This window comes from Mus musculus, chromosome 3 (genome assembly GCF_000001635.26).
Source record: "Mus musculus strain C57BL/6J chromosome 3, GRCm38.p6 C57BL/6J".
NCBI classification, from domain to species: Eukaryota; Metazoa; Chordata; class Mammalia; order Rodentia; family Muridae; genus Mus; species Mus musculus.
The window spans coordinates 129723981-129745676 of NC_000069.6; the positions used below are offsets into that span (position 1 = coordinate 129723981).

Below are 21696 nucleotides of genomic sequence, written 5' to 3' on the forward strand. Positions count from 1 at the left end.
CTTGAACTCACTAGGAAGCCCAGGCTGCCCTTGAACTGCAGTCCTACCATTGAAGCTGGGGTTAGAATATTTTAGCCACTTTAGGATATTTCCTGTTTTGCTTTTGGTCTTTCCCCTCCTCAGGAGGGACACTTCTCAACAACTCTGCTCTGACTGACATGTCAGGCTTCAGTCCTCTGCTTCCTCAGCATCAGCTGACTGGGCATAAGCAAGGGACTGTTGAATGTGTATACCACTGCGCCTTCTAAAAAGCAAGTTACTTCTCCAGGGCTCCAGAGCTGATTACAGTGGACCAGGAATTTCCAAACAGGAGGAGGTCTAGATAAGCTGGATTCCGTTTCCTGGGGTTCTCTCTAGATCTCATGTGTGGTTAGATAAGTATGGAATACTCTCAAATCTGGTGAAAATTTAAGAAAAGAAATTGCTCATCCTGATATTTTGCACAGTCAAAATAAAAGAGAGAAGGGGAAGAGAGGGAGGGGGAGGGGGAAAGAGGGAGAAGGGAAGGAGGGAGGAAGGGAGAGAGAGAGAGGTGTTGACTGCCCACTCAGAAACCCAGAAACCAATGGCTCAGTTGAAGAGATGGCTCAGAGGTTAAAAAGCAATTGCTGCTCTTACAGAGGACCTGAGTTCGGTTCCTAGTACCCACACTGTGTGAGTATCCACATTGTGTGGCTCACATTCTTAATTACAAGTCCAGGGGATTCCATGCTCTCTTCTAGGCTCCACGGGCACCAGGCATGCACGTGATGCACAAACATGCATGCAGGCTCTCGTACAAACAATATAAAAAAAATAATAAATCTTTTAAAAAAACTAAAGAAAATCTTGGCCTGTTATCAGCCCCTCAGCAACTGCCTAATGGTTTGCATCTAGCAACAAAAGTCTACAAAACAAAAACAAAACTCGAGAGTATAATAGAAATTAAAACAGAAGAAAAAGTTCTCTTCTGGGGAAAGAAGGAAGGGAGGGAGGGAGCGAGCAAAGGAGGGAGAAGATTGAAGTCTGTTCTTCTTGGAGGCCCTGGACACCCCCCAGCCCCCACAATACAGGCCACAGACAGACACACGCACTTCTCTAGCGGACCTCCTGCCACTTGTCAAAAGGACAGCTTCTGGCGCATGCGCACATTACCTTCGCAGTACTTCCGGTCTCGGCTTAACGTGTAGCCCTCAGCGCATGCGCTCGAGTGGGACTTGGGGTCTCGCTCACAGAGACCGAAGCGGCATGGTCTTCCCCTCTGTTTGAGAAGTTCGGGGTCTAAAACAGAAGAGTGTTTACTTCAGAGCAAATGGAAATGCGGTTTGTTTTTTTTTTGACAGAGGGCCATGAGAGAACTCACTGATTACAGCGGAGCTGGGGGTGGGGCTAACCTCGCAGTGACGTCACAGCGGTGCCGCTACAGCCTCGCTCTGCTCCAATCAGGATCTCCCTCCCTCCCACCCAATAGTGGTCAAGCCTCTTATTTGCCTAATCGTAAGGCTCCTGCTGTCGCTCAGGGGCAGGGCAGGGCATCCTAATTAGCTGGAGATGGTATTTAGTTTGCAAAATGAGCATAGCTTATCAGAGCCTTCATTTTGCTTTACATTTATATATTAAAACTATGCATACTATATCTTTAAGAGTTTAAAAACCTCAAACCTAACAATGTGTTTTTCTTGACTGAAATACACCTCAGGTCTGATACTTGACTGGTTTTATGGTCATTATTTAAAGAAGCAGGTTTCATACTTCATACTATTGGCATATGCCTCACTTCTGAATATTGCATTTTACTGCTGCTGGCATCCAATGTGTCATGACATATCCCAGGGGAAGTGTAAAGTATACTCACTGAACCGGATGCTTGGGGCAAATTAGCCAGAGTTGGGTTAAGTCACGTTTAACTGAGTACTACTGTTACGTGTGCTTATTACCCATAAACTGAGGCTTAGGTTAAATTCACTGTGATGAATCGTGGCTTGTATGGTAATTTGACTTTTCAGACCCAAATGTCAAGAATGAACAACGGTATCATGCAACCTTTTCAAAAGGTTAACAAGAACTTTGTCCATCTTGCTCCCTCCAACATTTGACCAATTTTAATCGTAGACCCTTTGTAAAGAGCTTCAGAACTTCTGTAAAGTGCTTTAGAAGTACAGAAGTAAGCCTATGGGTGAGTGAATTTTTTTTTCCAGAATGCTAGAGACCTGGGAAGAGATGAAGGTAAAGACTGAAGATTGGGGGTGGGTGTGGAGACATGGACCTTTAACCCCAGCACGCTGGAGTCGGAAGCAAAGATAAGAGTGTGTCTAGCGAGACCCTATCTTTCAAAAAAAAAAAAAAATTCGGCATTGTCAAAAGATCAAATTTGAATGAATTTAGCTAAATGACTTCTTCGTCTTTTATTATCAATCCATAAATCGAGCAGCAGTGAATCTAAGCCTCCAGAGGTACTGTGCTGCGGGAGGCCCAACAACTGGCCTTAGTGGAAGGGGGAAATGGCAATGTGAAGAACAGCTTGGGTGGCATCAGGGACTCCCCTTGTCGGAGTTAAAACAGCGCGACTGCTGGGGAAATTGAACTGTGGGGGACTTGGCTATCTCTGGTCTCTCTCCTGATTGCTCAGGTTAGATAAACAATCGGTCACGTGGAACATCATTTACAGTTGGGTCTGTCCAGGATCTAGGGCAGGTTTGCACTCAGCCTAAGCCAGTGACCTCCTGTGCATTCATACATCTTTATTCAAAGACACATAGAAAAGGGAACCCCAGGTGTCTACCTATTACAGAATCTAGAGGGATTCTGATGCCACAGTATTCAAAATATACTTTTAGAAACTCTAGCCTAGTGTACCACATGTCAGTTGCAGGTAACTACTTTTAACTAATCTGTCTTATATTCTTAAATATTTCTAATTTATTCTTTCAAATAATTAAATGCACAATCTTGCCAACAAGCAATACAATTTCAACAACACTTATTGGATATGTTGAGTTGCAGTGGGTGCTATTTTGGAGATTAATTCTAAAATTTTGTTTATTCTCTGTGGTTTTATGTCAGTTATACACACATATTATTCATATTTCTGTGCTTCACTTAAGCTTTCAAAAATTAGGATACAAGCAAAATTAGGGGGCTGAGGGTGTAGATCGCTGGTGGCGTTCTTGCCTAACTTGCAGAAAGCCCTGGGCTTAATCCCCAGCACAGCACAACACTGGGCACAGCACACAGCAGTATACGCTTATAATCTGTACCCAGAAGGCAGAGGCAGAAGGAGAATAGTTGCAGTTCATCTTCAGCTATGTAGTAAGTTTAAAACCAGTCTGGGGTACAAGTCCTTGTCAAAAGGAAAGAGAGAGGGGGAGAAGGAGGAGGATTGTGAGGAGGAGGAAGAGGAGGAGGAAGAAGAAGAGGAGGAGGAGGAGGAAATTAACTGTCAAGCAAAGTTAAAAATAAAAGGCCTCTAATAAAAGTGAAGGAAGAAAATTAGAAATGTATAGTTATTGGCAACAAAATATAGTCATTCCAACTTTAAAAAAATCAAAGCATAAAGCATGTGTAAGTTTTGTAACTTTACAAGTGAACACTATAGTCCAGAGGAGTCTGCATCGGCCTCTTAATGGCACCAAAACGCCACCACTTCCCTAAGGTAGAAAGAAGACAATGCTCCCTATAAATAACTCCTTATAAACATCTTTTCAAGTCCAGCGTGGTAGATAATTATAGGATTAAGAACCATGAAAACCAAGTTCTGTTTCTGTCTTTTACAACAAATCACTTCATATCTTTGACCTTCGATTCCAATCCATGAAATAGAATCATTGAAATAGATACTCTCTGACACACCGATCTCTCTATTTTAAATCTATTTCTGGAATGGCAAGGATCAGACTCAGGGCTTTGTAACACTAGACACGCGCTCTACCACTGAACTACACCCCCAGGTCATTTCCCCCCTTCCCAAACAGGGTCTTGCTCGATAATCCAACCTGGCCTCAAATGTTCCGTCCTCATGCTTTGTCTCTTGAGTGTTGGGATGATTGGTGTGAACCACAACACCCAGCTCTTCTTTTAGAAAAAGATATGATTTTACAAAGAATTGTTTATAGTAATTCCTCTACATTTAAACCTCAAAGACGTCAAACTTAATGACTGCTTAATATATGGTAATAAAAAAATCAAACTGATTGATGAAGAAAACATTGCAAAAAAAAAAAGAAGAAAAAGAAAACATTGCTCTGTCGGGTAGAAGAGGCATGCTGGATTTTATTCTAGTTCCCTATTGTCTATCATACTTTTAATTTCTATTCTATTGGACCATCATCTGGACCATCATCACCATCGTTACAGTTACATACACATACACACACACATTAAAATTTATCTTAGCTACCTGTTTATAATTGATAAGCGTCTGGGAGTAAGTCATACACTCTATTCATATTTACTGTTTCAATAGAACCTAGAGTAATGCCTTTCACAGTGTGTGTCCAGCAGGTGGTCATTGTACTTGCACCCCTGTTTGGTTGGTCCTTGAATTCCCACTCAACCTTACTGATAAAACTGAGAACCTGATAGCTCTCCTCTGCCCACTGCTGGTGGTTTCCAATGATATTCAGTATTAATATAATCCACTCCCCGATGCTGAACACAGGCGGGGAAAATGATCACTGTTCTGTGACTGTGCTGATCGTGCAACATGAATTCAGATGTTAAACACCTGAAAAGTCATTGCAGGAAGCCGCCCAACACAGGGCTGAGAGCTGTATTTTTGCTAATCTCCTTAAGCTGCCATTCTTTAGCTTCCAAATCAGCCAAAGCTAACACTCAAAATGCCGCTGCTGTCCTCAGGTAACACCCCTCGCAGCCCGTCAGAGGGCTTACTACCCTCCAGATCAACGGAAGCTCCCAATGGTGGAGTTTAATGTCCACAGCCTTCAGCAACTACTAGATACCTGCCAAGCACACAGGCCGAGGTGAGCTGTTCTCCAGTTTAGTAAGTCACATTGTTCCTGGCCCATGGGATTCCCTAGCCTTGTGCCCCCCACCCTATGTGCTTCATGCTCTGTTTGTATCTTAAATTCTGAATTCCGTGTAACATTCACCCCATCGAGAAAACTTTTCTTCTCTTTGTTCAGTCCATTTACCCCAAATGAGGCTTTTTTTTTTTTTTTTTTTTTTTTAGTTTTTGGAAGGAGGGTTTCTCTGTGTAGCCACCACCACCCAACCCCAATGATTCTTACAACTAAGTATTTGGCAGTCCCTAAATATTTAGCACATATCAATAAAAATTAAGAGTACCATTTTTATAAATTAAATTATGATACTTAATGTTTAGAACAAACCCTCAGAATGTTTACAACAAATAGTATTTTATAGATTAAGAATTTTGTCAAGGATCAAATAAGTGTAGAATTGTGACTCAATCTCACACCTTCTGAGTGCTTTTTATATATGGACTCTGTGTGTGCGCTCATGCACGCCTGTGTGCCTGTGTACATACGTACTTAGAATGTTACAGTGTGTTAACCTCTGTAAAACCTACGATCACATTTTGATTCACTTGCTTATTGCCTTTCTTACGTGTAAGTTCTCATAAATAACTGCCTGAGCCTCCTCAAAGGTTCTGCAAAGTATGTAGTATAGATTTGGGGAATGGGCAAGGGGGTTCTCTGTGAATACACACACAGACACACACATACAAAATAAAGACTTGCCGTTTTGTGCTACTGGAATTTTAAACTGTGGTTTAAAAACAAAACAAAACAAAAAGCAATCACCCGAACAGGATTTGGCTACTTGCTATTTTTATCCTTCTGGATTCCTTTTAAGAATTAGAATGGAAAGCAACCAGTGGCTTTGAAGGAGTTGAAAAATAGGTGTTTTGGGGCCGAGGATGAATGGAGCATTTGCTGGTGTGTACTAGTTCCTGTGAGCAGCTGGGAGAACTAGCATTTATGACACCCTCCCTTTCTTATTTTATGCCCATTACTGACAAGCCTGGCCATCCCATACAGTGAAGGTGGGGAAACTGAGGTGTGCATGAGCCTGCTCCCCTGTCCCCTGTGTCCCCAGTCGCACAGTGGCCTTGCATCCCAGGCCTTCAGCGGCAGCATCACCCCAGAAAGAGGAACCTAGTGTTCATCTTTCCTATGCAGACAAGCCTCAGATGAGCTCCTCTGGTGAGAGATACTGCAGGGCAAGTATCAAGAGGCTAGTCACAACCGATAGAAGCATGCCAATCACTTAGAAAGGAAAAGCCATAAAAGATGCTTTGGGTGGTTCTGGGAAACAAACTCTTTCTTCTTCAAACATGCACGTCTGGGAGAGCATCAAGTTTCGAATTTTCATTTCCTATACTAGCTCCTTGGAGCAACGCTATATTTGATATGGAAAGATTCCTCTGTGTATAGGAATTCAAGCAGATAAATGGTAGATAGTGATAGAGGGGATGGCTTCACTCTGAGCTCTTAATTAAAAAAAAAAAATGATGTTAGTGACATAGGCACTAATCAGCAGCGTCTAAAGCCATTGTGCAAAGGGCAGAAGGGAAGTTTATAGATGGTAGACCGAGCTGGCAACTTCTGACCTGCTGGTTAGCCAAAACCTGACCGGGAGCTGGCCCCTGTGTGTCTGTCAATTGGTACAATCGGAGGGGTGCAGTGCCGCCTGCAGGCTTATCCAGGAAGTGTTCCTAAAAAAATACTGGCTCTTAGGCTTCTGGGGCCAATGCTCCAATTCTGAGAACGACAAGGGAGACAAACATGTTAAGCAACACCAAAGGTGTGGAAAATTCAGAAAGTGGACAGCGATCCAGGACAAATGAATTGTTTTCTCGAACAAACACAGGACAAGGAAAAGCTACAGGTTAAATAATCTGAGACCCCATCAGCAGGCATGCGGGAAAAAGCAATGTATGAGCCCTCACAGCAAACAAGGAGCCATAAAGACATAAAGAGCATCTTCAAGTATTTAAAAAGGCATTTCAAATGGCAGCCACTTGGCAACAGGAGAGTCCTGTACTGTGAGGCTGGCTTTGCTTGAGCCAGGGCTTTCTCGCCAGTGGCATGGATCTGTGACACTTGTTAAGATGTGACAGTAGCTATGAGTGACTGAACAATCCATATTTTATTTTAAATGTCTACAAGTAGTAGCTTACAGAATTAAAGAAAGTCAGTGGTGTTTTGTGCATGAAGTCATTGTCAAATCTTTCACACCATTTGGAAGACTGGTTCCCCTACTGGCCAATGAATATGCTTTTGAGACTCATAATCTTAAACCTCAGATCTACATCTAAGGAAAACAGAAGAAAGAAGAAGAACAATAATAAAATTAGACCCTTTGCTAAATAACGCCTGTAAGCAGTCAAAACATAAAGTCTTTAGAAGTTCACCATTAACACACCATAAATAGTGTGCACACAGAAGTTCATTAATACTCCATTGATAGTGTGCACATAGAAGTTCATTAATGCACCATTAATGATGTGCACAAGGAAGTTCATTAATACATCATTGAGAATGTGCACATAGAATTTCATTAGTACACCACTGATAATGTGCACATAGAAGTTCATTAATACACCACTGACAGTGTGCACATAGAAGTTCATTAATGCACCATTGACAGTGTGCACATAGAAGTTCATTAATACACCACTGACAGTGTGCACATAGACGTTCCCACACTGGGTTTAGTGTAATCCTATAAGATCAGGGCAGCAGGGAGAGACCAACTTACCTGGGCTGACACAAATGTGAGTTAAAGTCTTTGTTTGGAATCAGCTAGAAGGAGCTCAGAGTGGGTAGGGCATGGGAAGGCTTTTCTGTGTTTAAAGTGCCTGAAAGGGGAAGTGTGAACTCCGTGGTCTCTTTAACCAGCAGGAGGAGTAAATGGGTAGATGACAGGTTTTCCCAAAACAGTTCACAGAAATCTGTGCTATGACATAAATGACCAATGGAGTGAGAGTCCATGTGGTCAGGGGGGGAGATGCATAGCGTCAATCACCCGCGTCAATCACCCTGAGTTCCAATCCCAACCCCACCACACTGGAAAGCACCCGAGATGTGTTTTTAGTTTCTAAAACAGAACTCAAAGCCCACCCTTGTCCATAAAGTTATCACGAAGTTAGACGACATAATCTAGGGAAAGGCCCCAAGTAGAAAACTCTGGGGACAGTCAATGAGTAGGCCTGCTGCTCTTAGACACAAAGGCAGTGTTCTGAGATATCACCTATCTTGCAAACTGGTTCCTTCTAATTTAGGGGGGAGCACGCCAAGGGTGGAGTCGGGGTGGGGCAGCGTCCACATTTGTTTTTTCCATCACTAGTTAAAATCCTCTTGGCTTTGGAGTAGAGTGGAGAGCTGTATTCCCTGTCTCCATTGCTAAGGAAGTTTAGAGAGACTGGCAGTGACAGCTAAGCATGCTGGGTGCCATGTGATTGGAGAACTTCTCCAAGAACACACTCTCTGCAAATATGTTCTCAGAACTCTGGGGTGCAACCACTAAGTTGGTCAGGAAAGGTGTTCTCGAAGGCAGTGGTGTGGAGCTGTTTCTTGGAGGATAAGAAGAGGGCCAAGGAAGAAAAGGGGAGCGAGTGGAAGGGAAGAGAGGAGAGGAGGGGGGGAGGGGAGGGGAGGGTAGAGTTTGGTTCTGGAGTGTGCTGACTAGCCTGGCAGAAAGGAAGCCCTTCTTGGGAAGAATGTCAAACCTCTGAGGCTATCTGGGACAGGGAATGGAAGACACCATGGTACAAAATGAAACACAGACCCCCGTGACGTACAAAGCCATGAAATGCACAGAGGGGCCAGTGAGGAGACTGTGCATTCATTGCTGAAAGCTGTCAAAGGTTTTAACTAAGATGGGACAAGGTCAGATTCTCACCTGTGGAGGCTGTTGGTCCCTGCAGCCTAGGAAATGGAGGTAGGGTATCTAACTTCCTAGGGAGCAGTGGGGGAGGGGGAGCTCTGGGAGGGAGCACAAGGAGGTTTGCTTACAGGTGAGGAGTTGTTAGAATCTGGAGGTTGGGGCATTAAACAGGGAGGAAGGGGCAACGCCTGGATTTCTAGTCTGAGAGATGGGATAAGTACTGATCCCTTTCACTGAGCTAGAGAGACTAGGTCAAAGTTCACAGGTCCATTGTTTCCTTTGGAGCAAAGACATCCAGGGAGGATGCTAAGAAGGTGGAAATGACAGCCTCAGTGAAGATTTCCTGCATCCGCTGTCTATGATGTCCTTGGAGGATGCACAGAGCAAGTGAGGAAAGAGCTCAGAAACTCTCCAGCCAGCTCATCAGAAGCTGCAGGCTTCTCCACCTCCTACCCAGAATGAGAAGGCAGTAGCATGAAGCGTCTGCAAGTAAAGTCAGCCTGTCTTAGCGAAGGAACGAAGGATGCATGCGCATAGATCAGCACACCAATCTTCCCCGAAGAGCTAAATTGGCTTTGCTTCCGTGAGTGGCATCTCTGCCAGGGTCAGATAGAGTCTTCACAGGGTTGCTCCCTTTGGGATGTTATGGGTAAGTCCCAAGTGGTTTGACTCTATCCTCTCTGCATCTTTCCTTTACAAAACATCTTCGCAGCTTAAGATGTGTCTAAGAGCTCAAAATTGGGTGTGCACTAGAAAGGACAAATTGAAGTCATGGACTGATACATAAGAAATCTAGTGGGAAACTGCTCCAAGCTCATTGGTCCTTAGTACATCTAACCGTATGTACCATCCCACTCAGGGAAACTCAGCCTGCTTAAACAACTTGTTGACCCCTGCGTCTCAGTTATTTGACCTCGGAAGGATCTTTCCAGAGCTCACATACAAATAGTTCATTAGATTCCACAGAACTAGAATCTTATAGCGCATCCTTGATAAGGAACGGCTTAGCCATTGTCAAGAAGAAATAAGTTCATGAGCCCCTTTCTTTGCATCAAGTACTTGTGTTTCATTAAAAAATGACACCAGCCAGGTTACTTAATTTTTTTTTCTCACTGAAGTAGCTTCACAACCAAATGCCTTCTAAACCCAGCTGGTACTGACCACTCTCAGGGAAGCTCTAATTACAGACAAACCTGAAAACGGAACCCAGCAGTCTCCAGAGACGTGTGTCTTTACAGTTAAAAGGTATCTGGCACACTGAGGACCTGATAAATATGGTTATTTTTTCCCTAGAGGAAACAATGATATATTTCATATGTTTCCTCTAACACATAAAATCAATAAGTGTGTTGGTCTTCCCATGTCCCAGATGAAAAATTCTTGCTTTCTAATGCATTTAAAACAGTTTAAACATGTTAATGATGGCCAATGTGGCAATGCTCTTGAAATCCAAAGGTGCCTTGCACACGGAGTATGAATGAAGGTCACACCTACGTCAAAGACGGGAGCTAACTCCCAGTGCCAGCAGCACCCCAGAACCAGGTTTTGCTGGTTTTGCACTGGCCTTGGCTTTCCAGTCATGTGGTTTGAGGCTGCCCTCAGTAAATTCTAATTTTTTTCTCCTGAAGTTCATGCTTTCAGTGACCTTACTTGAATCCTTATCAAAAAAGCTGGACAAGAATCAGGGATTCTGGAGAGAGGCTTTGCTTACGGTAGAGAGAATATAATCTGAAGTACTGAGCAGGAGTTCCCCCCAAATCCATTATCTCTCGAGCTAAGAGCTGAGAAAAGGCCAGTAGGCATTGACTAGCCGTCTAGTCATGGAAAAGCCACTCCAGGTCTTCAACACATGAGCTAGGACATAAATACAATTATTCCAAGTGTCGTGTCTCACAGTGCTACGTGATGGGCCAGGACAGTAACATACATGGAAGCACACTGGAAGGTAGAAAGGCTCCATGGAACACGGAAGAAGATGGCGGCGATGGCCGACATCCATAGCTGTTACGTAGTAAATGAGAACAGTTAGCTGAAACCACTGAGACTAACGAACACCTCCTCAACACTGGGTTTCCTGCATATCATCAGTGAGCTACAGCCAAAGGCCATGAGCCGGCTTTCCCCGGGGAAGAATCTGAGTGTGGGGGTTCACATCCTTCCCCTGGGGGCCAGTTTTTATTTTACGAAGTCACTGCCAGGTTGTTGCCATTCAGTGCACCACTCACTATAGCTCCCAAATAATTCCTTTCTCCGACCTCTGCTTTATGAACTGAGATCAGTGGTTAAAAATCAGAGCCCTTCACTAGTAGCGACGTATTTTCACTCTTTGCCCACCACTGATTTTCCTACCCACGGAGGCCACCAGTGGGGACTCAAAGGAGGTTTTCTGTCACGTCACTTCTCTAAAAACTCGTCCTTGAAGATGTTCTCTAAGCGGCCACGTGCTCAGATGGGTCTTTTTCCATCAACCGATCAAATAGCACCTCACACCCCATCTTTGCTCTCAGTGTGTCTTTCCTTGAACTCATTACAAGGTGTTACTAGGTCTCTCTACCTGCTCTTTTTAAAAACTCTGTTTCCCATCTCTTAATACAGAACATGCAAGCACATCATGGCAAACCATCTTATTTTGTTTTATTATTTGGGTTTTAACTACCACGCATACAATGCTTATTCAGAAGAAAGCAAATCTTAAGTAGTAAATGTTAGCCAAATAAATGAATCATTGTCTAAATCTAGTCACTGCCCAGCTTTAATTTCCTTAGGAATCCTGTACGTCTCCCTCATATAGATGAAGGCAAATGCTAATAAATGTGTTTTTCTCTCTTTAATCTGCCTTATTACAGGACTACATTTTAGCTAAGAGCTGATGGAGGTTGAAAAAAAAAATCCCCTCCTACACACCACACTTCCTGGTCGTGCTTGAGCCAGTTCATAAGAAGTGAATATGTGCAGGTACCTAGTGACTCACCAGGATCCTTAGCAGCGTCCTCTGTCCTGGGCTGTGCACGAGGGTGTACTACCATCAGTTTTCCAGGTGTCACAAAGGATGGATGGAGGTTAATCCTGACCGTGTCCTTCCCCGTGTGTTTGTTGGCTATCCAAATCGCCTTGCTTTTCAACACTGAGTAGAAGATCCGATCACCAAAAAAGGCCATTGAAGACAAACTGTGCCTAAAAACAACCAGAGAGAAAAAGGGGGTGGAGTGGGGGAGGGTTAAATAACAGGATACGTATTACTTGTATTTTTAAAGCCGAATCCCCCACTTGAATTTTCTTTTGTTTGTTTGTTACTTTTTTGTTTGTTTTCTTGTTTTTTGTTTGTTTGTTACTTTGCCTTTATTTCTCTCTTTGGTTTAGGAAAACATATTCCGTTTAAAAATCTGACTTATGTCATTGTATCCAGAACTACTAGGATAAAATGTTTACTTCCACTTGACCTGTTCCTCTGTCACTGGAGTGTGATGAAAACGGAGATGAAACCTGGAATCGGCTGTGAGTGGAGTGCTGGATTTGATAGCTTCACACCAGGCTAGGTTTCGCTTTCTCCACAAGCTGGCTCCAGAGCAAGTCTCACGAGAGACAGTGCTTCCCAAATAAATTGGGAAGTGAAGGAGAAGGACAAAGATGATCAACCGGTGGGAGCTTATCCTAGGCTACACACGTTGCTAAGTATTATTTGCGTATGTCCCCAAGTATTATTTGTGTATGTCCCTCTAATCGTTACAAAGACACCAACAAACGGGGACTGTTGCCAGAACCCCATTAAAGAAAACCTAAAACAGGAACCATTAAGGACCAAATCCAAAGTCACTCACCTGGTGACTGTGTGTAAGCAAGCACACCCCGTAAGTTGACAAGAGTCAAGTTAATTTGTCACTCTAGCTTCAAATGCTCCTTTGCTGCATAGCAAAAGCAAAACCTACCGTGCTTGATGCCTGATAAGACGGACGGAGCCACCCTCATAATCACAGGAATGAATGTAAGCGTGGCTTCCTTCGCCACTGTCCTGAACCCAGAAGAGCCGTTTGTCCAGGACATCCAGAGTCAGCACCGATATTCCCCCTGTCTCCAGCAGTGTTTTTACATCAACACCTTTGAGGTGTGCTCTGTGAAGGCTGCCGGTCACCTCTGAAGACCAAAACATCAACCTGGAGATGAACATATCACACACAACCACAACTGAATGAACAGCCACTGAAGTGGGGGCTCTCGGGGCTCCCACCTCTGGTGTCTGCCCAGGGGAGTCTGACTGCTTTGAATGGGAATTCAATTGTGTGTATGTATCTCCTACTGGAAATGCCGTGGGATTTCAAGTGTGAAGGATAACCAAGCTTTTATAGAAGAACATCAGGCAGGGAGAACACCTAGTGTCTCCCAATCCAGCCACTTGTTTTGGGGGGGAATGGTGCCTGTGTGTTGTCAAAGAAGACCTGCATCTCACTCAGGAGTCCTGTCAAGTAACACAATGTACTAATCTTGGTGAGATTTGAAGCTCATTTCAATCTCCTTTAAAACAAAACAAAACAAAACAAAACAAAACAAAACAAAACAGATTTTTTACCTCTCTATTGGATCCACTGCTATATTTGACGGATGTTTTAAGGAACTTAGAAGAACTCGGGAATTTTTCCCTGTCATATCTGTTACGGTGATGACTCCGTTCTGTTGGTCTACCCAGAGAACTTCATCATCTATCCAGTCTATGGCCAGCCCAGACACCTTCCTCTCTACATTGCACACTTTCTGCAAAACCAAATTTAAACATTAAGAATATTTCCAATTCACAATGAAATTGCTACTTCATCACACGTTGAAAGTCTGTCATCTTAGTATTTGCCATTTTAATGTGTTCTCTGCATCTTTTAAATGATGAAATAGTCACAGAGTGAGCTTGTTTCGATTCAGCAACAGTACATCCCTCCTTGTGAATAGGCTTCCTGTATCATAGCTTTGGAACCCCACACTATCCTATATACTATTGAAATTAGAAGATCAGCCACGATAAATTTTTCACAGATTTTTTTTTAATGCTTAAAACAGTTCTTTTAAATTCCATTTGTTGATGGAATCCTAACATTAATTCAATTTTAGGTCTTTCCAAACTCTGGTAAAATTCCACTGCGGTTTGAGCAGGGTCATAGAGTGAGTGGATGTCTCACCTGCCCCCTTTTAAAGAGGATTTCGAGCACTCCAGCCTGGCCTCGAACTGTTTAAGTTTGAGGATGGCTTTGATCTCCAGGTCCTCCTGCCTCTGTCTCTTGAGTGCTGCAATTACAGGCCGACCCAGGGTTTTATGTGTGCCAGGCAAACATTCTATTGACTGAGCTATAGCCACCACCTCTGGAAACAGTTTTGTTATGAAACCCTGTTTTGCTCTGCCCACTCTTCTACCATCAAGACCCGTTCTTCCTCTAGTTCTCAATGACACCAGAGAAGCAGTGTTTCTCTTTATGTCTCAGGCTGTCCCTTGCCTGTTCTCGAAAGAACCAAACCAAGGAATCTGTATTCTTGAGTCCAACCCGAACAAATCAATGAGTCCTCTTGGGGCTTGGGTTGACAAGGCAGGAGGAAGCCGTGGGTTTTACCCTCACAGGTTCCTGTGGTGTCTTAGCCCTGCCACTGTGGTTCCCACTCCCTTTAGGACGTTGGTGAGTTTGGAGCTGGGTAGTGACAGCACAGGCTCAGAGCTGTGCTAGAGCTTTTGTAGAGCTGTCCAGCCGAAACCTTAAACAATTCTGTGTTCCCTCGTTAGCGCTTCCCTTTAAATTGCTTTCACGTTCAGTGTGAACAGCTCAGCGTGTGCTATTTTCTAAGTTTTAACGACGGAAGGGGTGATGGTGGTGTACTGGTGAGTTATTAGGCACCAGGCCAATCCTTTCCTAAGGACTTGACATAAACCCACAACTGCTTATTCTCTTTTCCTTGGTCGGTGACAGGGAGTCTCTAAATTCTCAGATTTCCATGCCGTTCTAGCAGATGTCTGGAGAGTATGGAACAGGCGAACTTGTTAAAGTGAGGCTAGCTAGTATTAGAGATGCGCTAAAACAGATTAGCACCTAATTGAAGCTTTTAGAAATAATTGGAAGGAGAGAGGTTTAGTTTGGAAGGGGGGGGGACCCAAACACTGAGCACTTTGTGTTGGGAATAAGTGCTACAGGGTTCCGTTAATCACCTGCTCTCTGTAATCCATCCCTGGGACATTCTCCTGGGACTCACTGCTGAGCTCTACCAGTTGAAGAGAAAGATTAAGGATCTTTTGTATGTACTTGAAATACAACACTTTTTATCTGTCCTTGGCTTCATTTTTCCCCCCCAGAGTACAAATACTTTGAGAATACAAAGCCAACTTCTTTTTTTCATTACTGTCAGGTATTTCTCCAGCTATATGAGAAGAAAAATGTATACAGATAAAACAGACTTTCTTGACTCAGGCACTATCAACTCGAGGTTAGACAGTGCTTCACTTTGGGGCCAGTGCTTCACCATGGGGCTGTGCCACACAGCCCAGGATGTTGATTGGCAACCTTCCTTGCCCTGGGCCCATTGGATACCCATAGCATCTTCATCCTCTTATTGTAGTTACTTGTGACAACCAGAAAGGACAGCTGTCAAATATTCATAGAGGGACAAAAACATCTGAGGTACAAAATGCAAAATTATGTCTTCATGGCGACCGACTTAACAAAATCAGATGTTTTCAAAATTATATTCACTTTCTCATGACCTCCTGTTAGAGGCTTACAAACGTTGATTTGTACACTGGATCAGTGGTGTGCACCACAGGTGCATATTAAATGCCTGCAGTTAACACCTGCACCTTTGAACCATGCTGGATTTTCACGTATCTCCCTGTCCAAGTTCTAGGTGCTGGTTAGCTTCTGAGATCAGGCCCATTCAGAGAACTCTGACCTTACACAAATTATCTACACATTAGAAATTCAGTACGCCACATTTGTCAGAATTTGTATAAATTCTTCACATACCATGGGGGGAATAATGGTACTTTACCTCTAGTCCTGTCCCGTTAAGGAAAACTCTTAGCAAAACTTGTCTTTCTACATCCACCCAATAGAGTCTCTCTTTTTTATAATGAATATCCATGTCTGCTGAGATGCCAGCATCCACCACCAATTGCTGGTGATTTGTTCCATCTGGGTCAATCCGAGAGATGCTCTTTCCTTGTGAGAAAACTAGGAAGGGGGCAGGACCTGATGGGGGAGGAGAGAAAGAAACCAACGTATAGATTTTCAGTGATATTTAATCTGTTCCACATAAAATACTTCCCATGACAATCAATATATGTAGAAGTGACTTAAATTTTTAGTCTTATATTTTAAATAAAAACTATTCTGTACAGAATAAGGGACTCCTGCCTATTTCTACAAACCATTGTCTTTATAGGTGGCTTATAAAAATGTGCATTGCCAATTATGAAAAATTAATTAATTTAAGGGAAATATATGTTCTACTAAGGTACATTTGATATATATTATCAAGAAACAAGGTAATGTTTTCTAACACAGGGGGGGGAAAAAGTCTGCATGAATGTTGGATTTAGTTGTGTAAACTGGGAGTAAAATTACTGCATTAATTACTTTGGATTTCTATGACCAAAACACTTGATAGATTTGCTTTGAATCAGAGTTTAAGAGCATCAAAGATATTGTGGTGGGGAGGGGAGCCTGGTATATCATGGCAGCAAGAGTCGTGGAGAAGGAGATTCACATCATAGTGGATCAGAAAGCAGAAAGAGTGACAGGAACAAGATACTGATTCTAACCCTGGTTATCTGCTGTGGACAGCTAGGCCATACCTCCTAAAGGTTCCACCACTCCGCAAACACCACAGCACTTGTGGACCAAGTGCTCAAAGCGTGAGCCTAAGAAGAACACTTCAGATTCAAACCATAACAATTACAAGTACTATTGTGGAAATAGAAGCTCTTTCTCCCAGCTTCACTGTATGGCCAAAGTCACCAGGTACGGACACAGAATAGGGTGGAGAGTCGGGGGTGGTCTTAAGTGGAAGCAGAGAGTTTTGAACACTGGCTTCCAAATGTCAGGAAACATTTCGACAGTGGAGAACGTGAGTATGCAGGAGATATGAGCAACGTAAGAGACATGAGTACGTAAGAGATGTAAGTATGGGTACGTAAGAGATGTGGGTGTGTAAGATACGTGAGGGAAATTCCTGAGACGATGGCTTCTTGTTCTCAGAAAACACCATGAGGAGAAACAGCGGGCACTAGGCGGGTATCCAGACAGGGGAAAGAGGAGGACTCGGGGGCCCTATAAAATACCCAAGCCAACATCTGTTTAATAAACTTCCAGCATTAGGCTCCTCCCACTCTGAGTGTCTGAAGCTGCTGTGTGCACTTTCTCTCAGTTTTCCGTCTCTCCCTGACATTCAATTGTTCATGTCAAGGAGCAAACTCAGCATTCCCATAGACAACTGCCGATATCTCCGCTACAGATAGGCTACATTATCCATAAAATACAGGATAGCAAGCTAAACTTGAAGTCCGTATACAGATTGAAATTCTCTAATCTAAAATTCTGACATTCCACATGTTTTAAAAACCCAAACACTGATTATTGACATGACATCACAAGTAGAAAGTGCCATACCTGGTCACATAGGTAGATGAAAAACTTTGTATCACACATATATGTGTGTGTATGTATATGTGTATATGTGTACAGGTGAATATGTGTATATATGTATGCAAATATTTCAAAATTCGAAAGAAACTAAAATACTTCCAGCCCCCAGGCACTTTGGGTGTAAGCTATCTAAATGTTACACATACTCACACTCAAAAGATTATTCTCTATTTATCTGGAATGAATTTCAGCAGGCTTCTTGAATTTTCATTTACTAAACCTTAGAGCTGCCTGGTTTTAGCAGTGCCTTGCTGAGCCCTAACCATTGCCTGGAGTCCTTTCCTAGTTAGATCATGGCCACCTTCTTCTCTGACCTCCCACATCTCACTACCTGAATGGGAACCCAGCCCCGTCTTCAGAAGCCTCAGCATCAGTTACTGGATGAGTTTTTCTCTCACCCTGTGAAGTGATCAGGGGGTGGTCTCATTCCCTAGAGTGAGGCTGGGTTCCCCGCTCTCTTCTGACTAGAAGGGAAAAGGTTGCTTCCATCTTGCATGTAGAAAACAATGGAACTCCTGAGGAGACCCAGAGAGCAACTCTTGACACCTTTCTTGTTGACCCTAGTCTATTCTCTTTGCATATTAAGCTTTTATCCTGTAATGGAATTTAATAAATGACTTCATTGTTCTAAGGATTAAACCTGATGGATTAGCAGGCTCTAACTTTGGAGCCGGGGGTCCAAAGCTAGAAAGCATTAACCCCATTTCAGTGGATACATAACAGGAGAGATAAAGGAGTAATCAACAAGTATCGATCAGGAGAATTTTAATAGGCGTCACTACAGATGTCTAATAAAGTGGACAAAGCCTCTTCCCACATCTTTGTGTCCACACCAGCCCCCTGAACAGAGGGGAACGGTCCATGCTTGGTTACCACTGAAGCCTGTAAAAGCTCGGAGACGCCATCAAAGACATGGAAAGGGCCCTGACTGACAGACAAGTGGCTTTGTATAATGGTGAGTTTTTGTTATCATCTTAGTTGGGTTAAGAAATACCCCAGAGGTAAGTGAACTACACTCCTGGCTGAGCCTGTGGGGCCATTTACTGAGACAGTGAGCGCAGCCATCTCTAACAATCCATGGGTTAGACCCAAAATGGAAAACTCGTTGTTAGGAGGTAGAGAAAGCAGAAAGTGGCGGAAGTGGGTCAGTAGGGGTGCATCACAGAGAACTGTGGAACCCAGGCCTCTTCCTCTATTGCTATTTCTGCTTTCTGACAGCTGAGAGGTGGAAAATGTTCCTGCTGCCATGATGTTCTGCCTCATAGTGGATCTTAAAGCACACAGCCAAGCAAGTACAGACCGAAAACTCTGAACCTATGACTGGAATAATTCCTTTCTCCTGAAGAGCTCTTCTGGACACAGCAACACAAAACCTCGCTGGCATACCTGTCTTCCCATGCTCGCTAGCCATTTTCTAGAATTTCTCCTGCTAGGGGACTATTAGAGTAAGGAAAAGTGAAACCACCTGTGAGAAGGTGCCTCATTAATGATGGAGGGCCACATGTCAGGAACTTCCTGCTGTGCCCTCCAACAGCCCACGCTGTGCTACAGAGATTTGTGCCACTGTTCAATCAGAAGCCAACGACTAGAATGCACACATAACTTGTTCCATAGAGGAGAGGCAACCTAAGCTTAGAGCTACTAACCTGTGGACGACAAAGGGATACAGGACCCTGGATTTATTGACAAGAGTCTTCTCATTCATGTATAGCATGCCTTTTCTAGAAATAATGATTTATCAAACACACCTGATTAATTTTGTTGCATTGGTATATTGATGTAATCAATACAACCTTTTGTTTACGTCACTACATAGAGAGTTTACAGGTTAAAAAGCAGAGAGGGTGTTCTAACCATTTTAATATTCATCACTCCAGATTACAGTCTGATTCTTTGTACATAATAGGCACTTAAAAACTCTTTGAGTGAATTAATTAATTAATTAATCAATCAATCAAGAAAGAGGGGCTGGAGTAGTGGCTCCGTGGTTAAGAGCACTGGTTGCTCCACCAGAGGACCTGGGTTCAGTTCCAAGCACGCACATGGCAGCTCACAACAGTCTGTAACTCCAGTTTGGGGGGACCTCTTCTGGCCTCTGTGGACACAGAGAATGTGATACATAGACATACATCCAGGCAAAATATACTCACACACACACACACACACACACACACACACACATAAAATAAAATAAAATTTAAAATAAAAAAATCTAGGGGCTGGAGAGATGGCTCAGTAGTTAAGAGCACTGACTGTTCTTCCAAAGGTCCTGAGTTCAATTCCCAGCAGCCACATGGTGGCTCACAACCATCTGTAACAAGATTTGATTCTGGTGTCTGAAGACAGCAACAGTGTATTCACATAAAATAAATAAAATAAATCTTAAAAAAAAAGAAAATAAAAAAAATCAAGAAATTATTGATTTTGTTTATCTGCCTGTAATTTTACCAGTAGACACAGAGAATAATAGATCTACTAAATTCACACAAGCACGGTTCAGGCTATGACAGTTATTTTAATGACAATATAATCACAGCAGATTTTCACATCATGGTCTTATTTATCTCCATGTGATACCATGAACCAGACAGATTAGATATTGTGGTTAGTTTTGTCAACCTGAGACCAGCTAGGGTCTCCTGGGAAGAAAGAACCTCAATTGAGCATTGCTTCCGTTGGATTACCCTATGGGCTTGTCTGTGGGAATTTTCTTAATTGAAGATCTGTGAGGGAGGGCTCAACCCGCTGTGGGCAGGTGGAACTTCGTCATGCAAGAAAGCCATCTGAAAGCCAGTGGTGGTGGCGCACACCTTTGATCCCAGCACTCAGGAGGCAGAGGCAAAGGCAGGGGGAATCTTTGTTTCAGGCAATCCTGGTCTACAAAGCAAGTTCCAGGACAGCCAGGGCTGTGTTACCCATCTTAGGAAAAAACAAACAACAAACAAAAACAAAACAAAACATCAAAAAAAAAAAAAAAAAAAAAAAAAAAAACCCAACCCAACCAAACCAAACCACCACCAAAAAACACAGCGCAATACAACAAAAGTGCATAGAAAAATTGAACCACTTTTCTAAGGAACAAAACCAAAGAGAACCCCCGATTTCTCAACCTTTGGGTTGACAGAGTAACTTTAGGGACCAGAGTGGAGTCCCAGAGGCATGGAGCATTTTGAAGGGTTTCCATTAGAACAGAGGCCCTGTGGCACAGCTGAGAGACGCGAGGCCAACTAGGACCGACGAAAAGACGAACCCTCTTACATCCTTCGTGCATCTGTGGGACTGACACATGGCTGAGTGGGAGGAGGCCTTGATCCTTTTCTGCTCACCTTGGGGGTTTTAAAGCATCAGTGTGAATCAAAGATTAACACAAAAAGTGTCTGATGCTGCCCCCTGTGACCACCACAGGGTTCTTGGGTCAAAGGAACTATCTTGTGGACTTTTAGGGTTCAGCTTACACAAGTAAGAACTTGGCTCTAAATCGTAGGCGGCAGCAAAAAAGCCTGCCACCTGCTGGAGAAGCGGAGCCTAGCAACCACCCAAATCCCCACACATGGTCACTGACCACCCCTCCTAGGGGACCGGCTTAAAGGAGAGCCTAGCTTGGCTTGTACGGAGTGCAGAACAGTTTTATTTTATGCTGCGATCACCCCGTCTCTTTTCACAGCGACAGTACTTAAGTGGGCACCAAGTGACTTTGATAATCACTGTTATGGCCTTCCCCCCTGTTGCTCATAAGACACTGATGTTTGGAGCAGCTGCCTGGCCCATAGATCCCAAGGCCAAGACCCAGCTGATTCAACAGACTAAGGTAAGTCTTTCTCATTACAGATCCTAGCTTCTACCCACCCGGTTGCATTGCTGACCCCAAATCGAATGCACCAGGAACCGTTAGTGTCGGGCATGCTGTAGTTCAGAAGCGCCAAGAACTCACGGCAGGAAATGCTGTTTCAAGCATATTCCTTGTAAGGCTGCCTTCCTCACCCCCATGTCCCAGGAGCTACTGATGAAGGAGGACCCTTTAAGTAAGTTCCTGTAATTGCATCCCTTGGGAACTGTCTACTTAATTCTAGGATAGACTGCAGCTCACGTGGAATTCACGTGGAAGGCTCCCTGCTCCTTTCCCCACCTTGAAAACTGCAGTGAAGCACCTTAACCCCCCCCCACCCCCCTCCTCCTATGC

General features: G+C 43.5%; 1 protein-coding gene across 7 annotated transcripts in view; it reads right to left on the reverse strand.

Annotated features, from left to right (window-relative positions):
* The window catches only part of Egf (epidermal growth factor), a 77749-nt gene that overhangs the window by 46407 nt on the left and 9646 nt on the right, over window positions 1-21696 (reverse strand). For 3 of the 7 annotated variants that reach the window (XR_001783650.2, XM_011240011.3, XM_011240010.3), the window contains exons 2-6: window positions 15862-16061; window positions 13415-13596; window positions 12777-13001; window positions 11810-12024; window positions 1135-1260 (exon numbers count right to left, since the gene is read on the reverse strand). Coding sequence is in view for 4 of the 7 variants with exons in the window: in XM_011240011.3 (XP_011238313.1) it covers window positions 1135-1260; window positions 11810-12024; window positions 12777-13001; window positions 13415-13596; window positions 15862-16061 (948 nt within the window). In the remaining 3 variants the exon portion in view is untranslated. Of the gene's footprint in view, window positions 1-1073; window positions 1107-1134; window positions 1261-11809; window positions 12025-12776; window positions 13002-13414; window positions 13597-15861; window positions 16062-21696 lie in introns of those variants that run through there. The other 4 variants (XM_006500990.4, NM_010113.4, NM_001329594.1 and 1 more) reach the window with 2 other exon arrangements.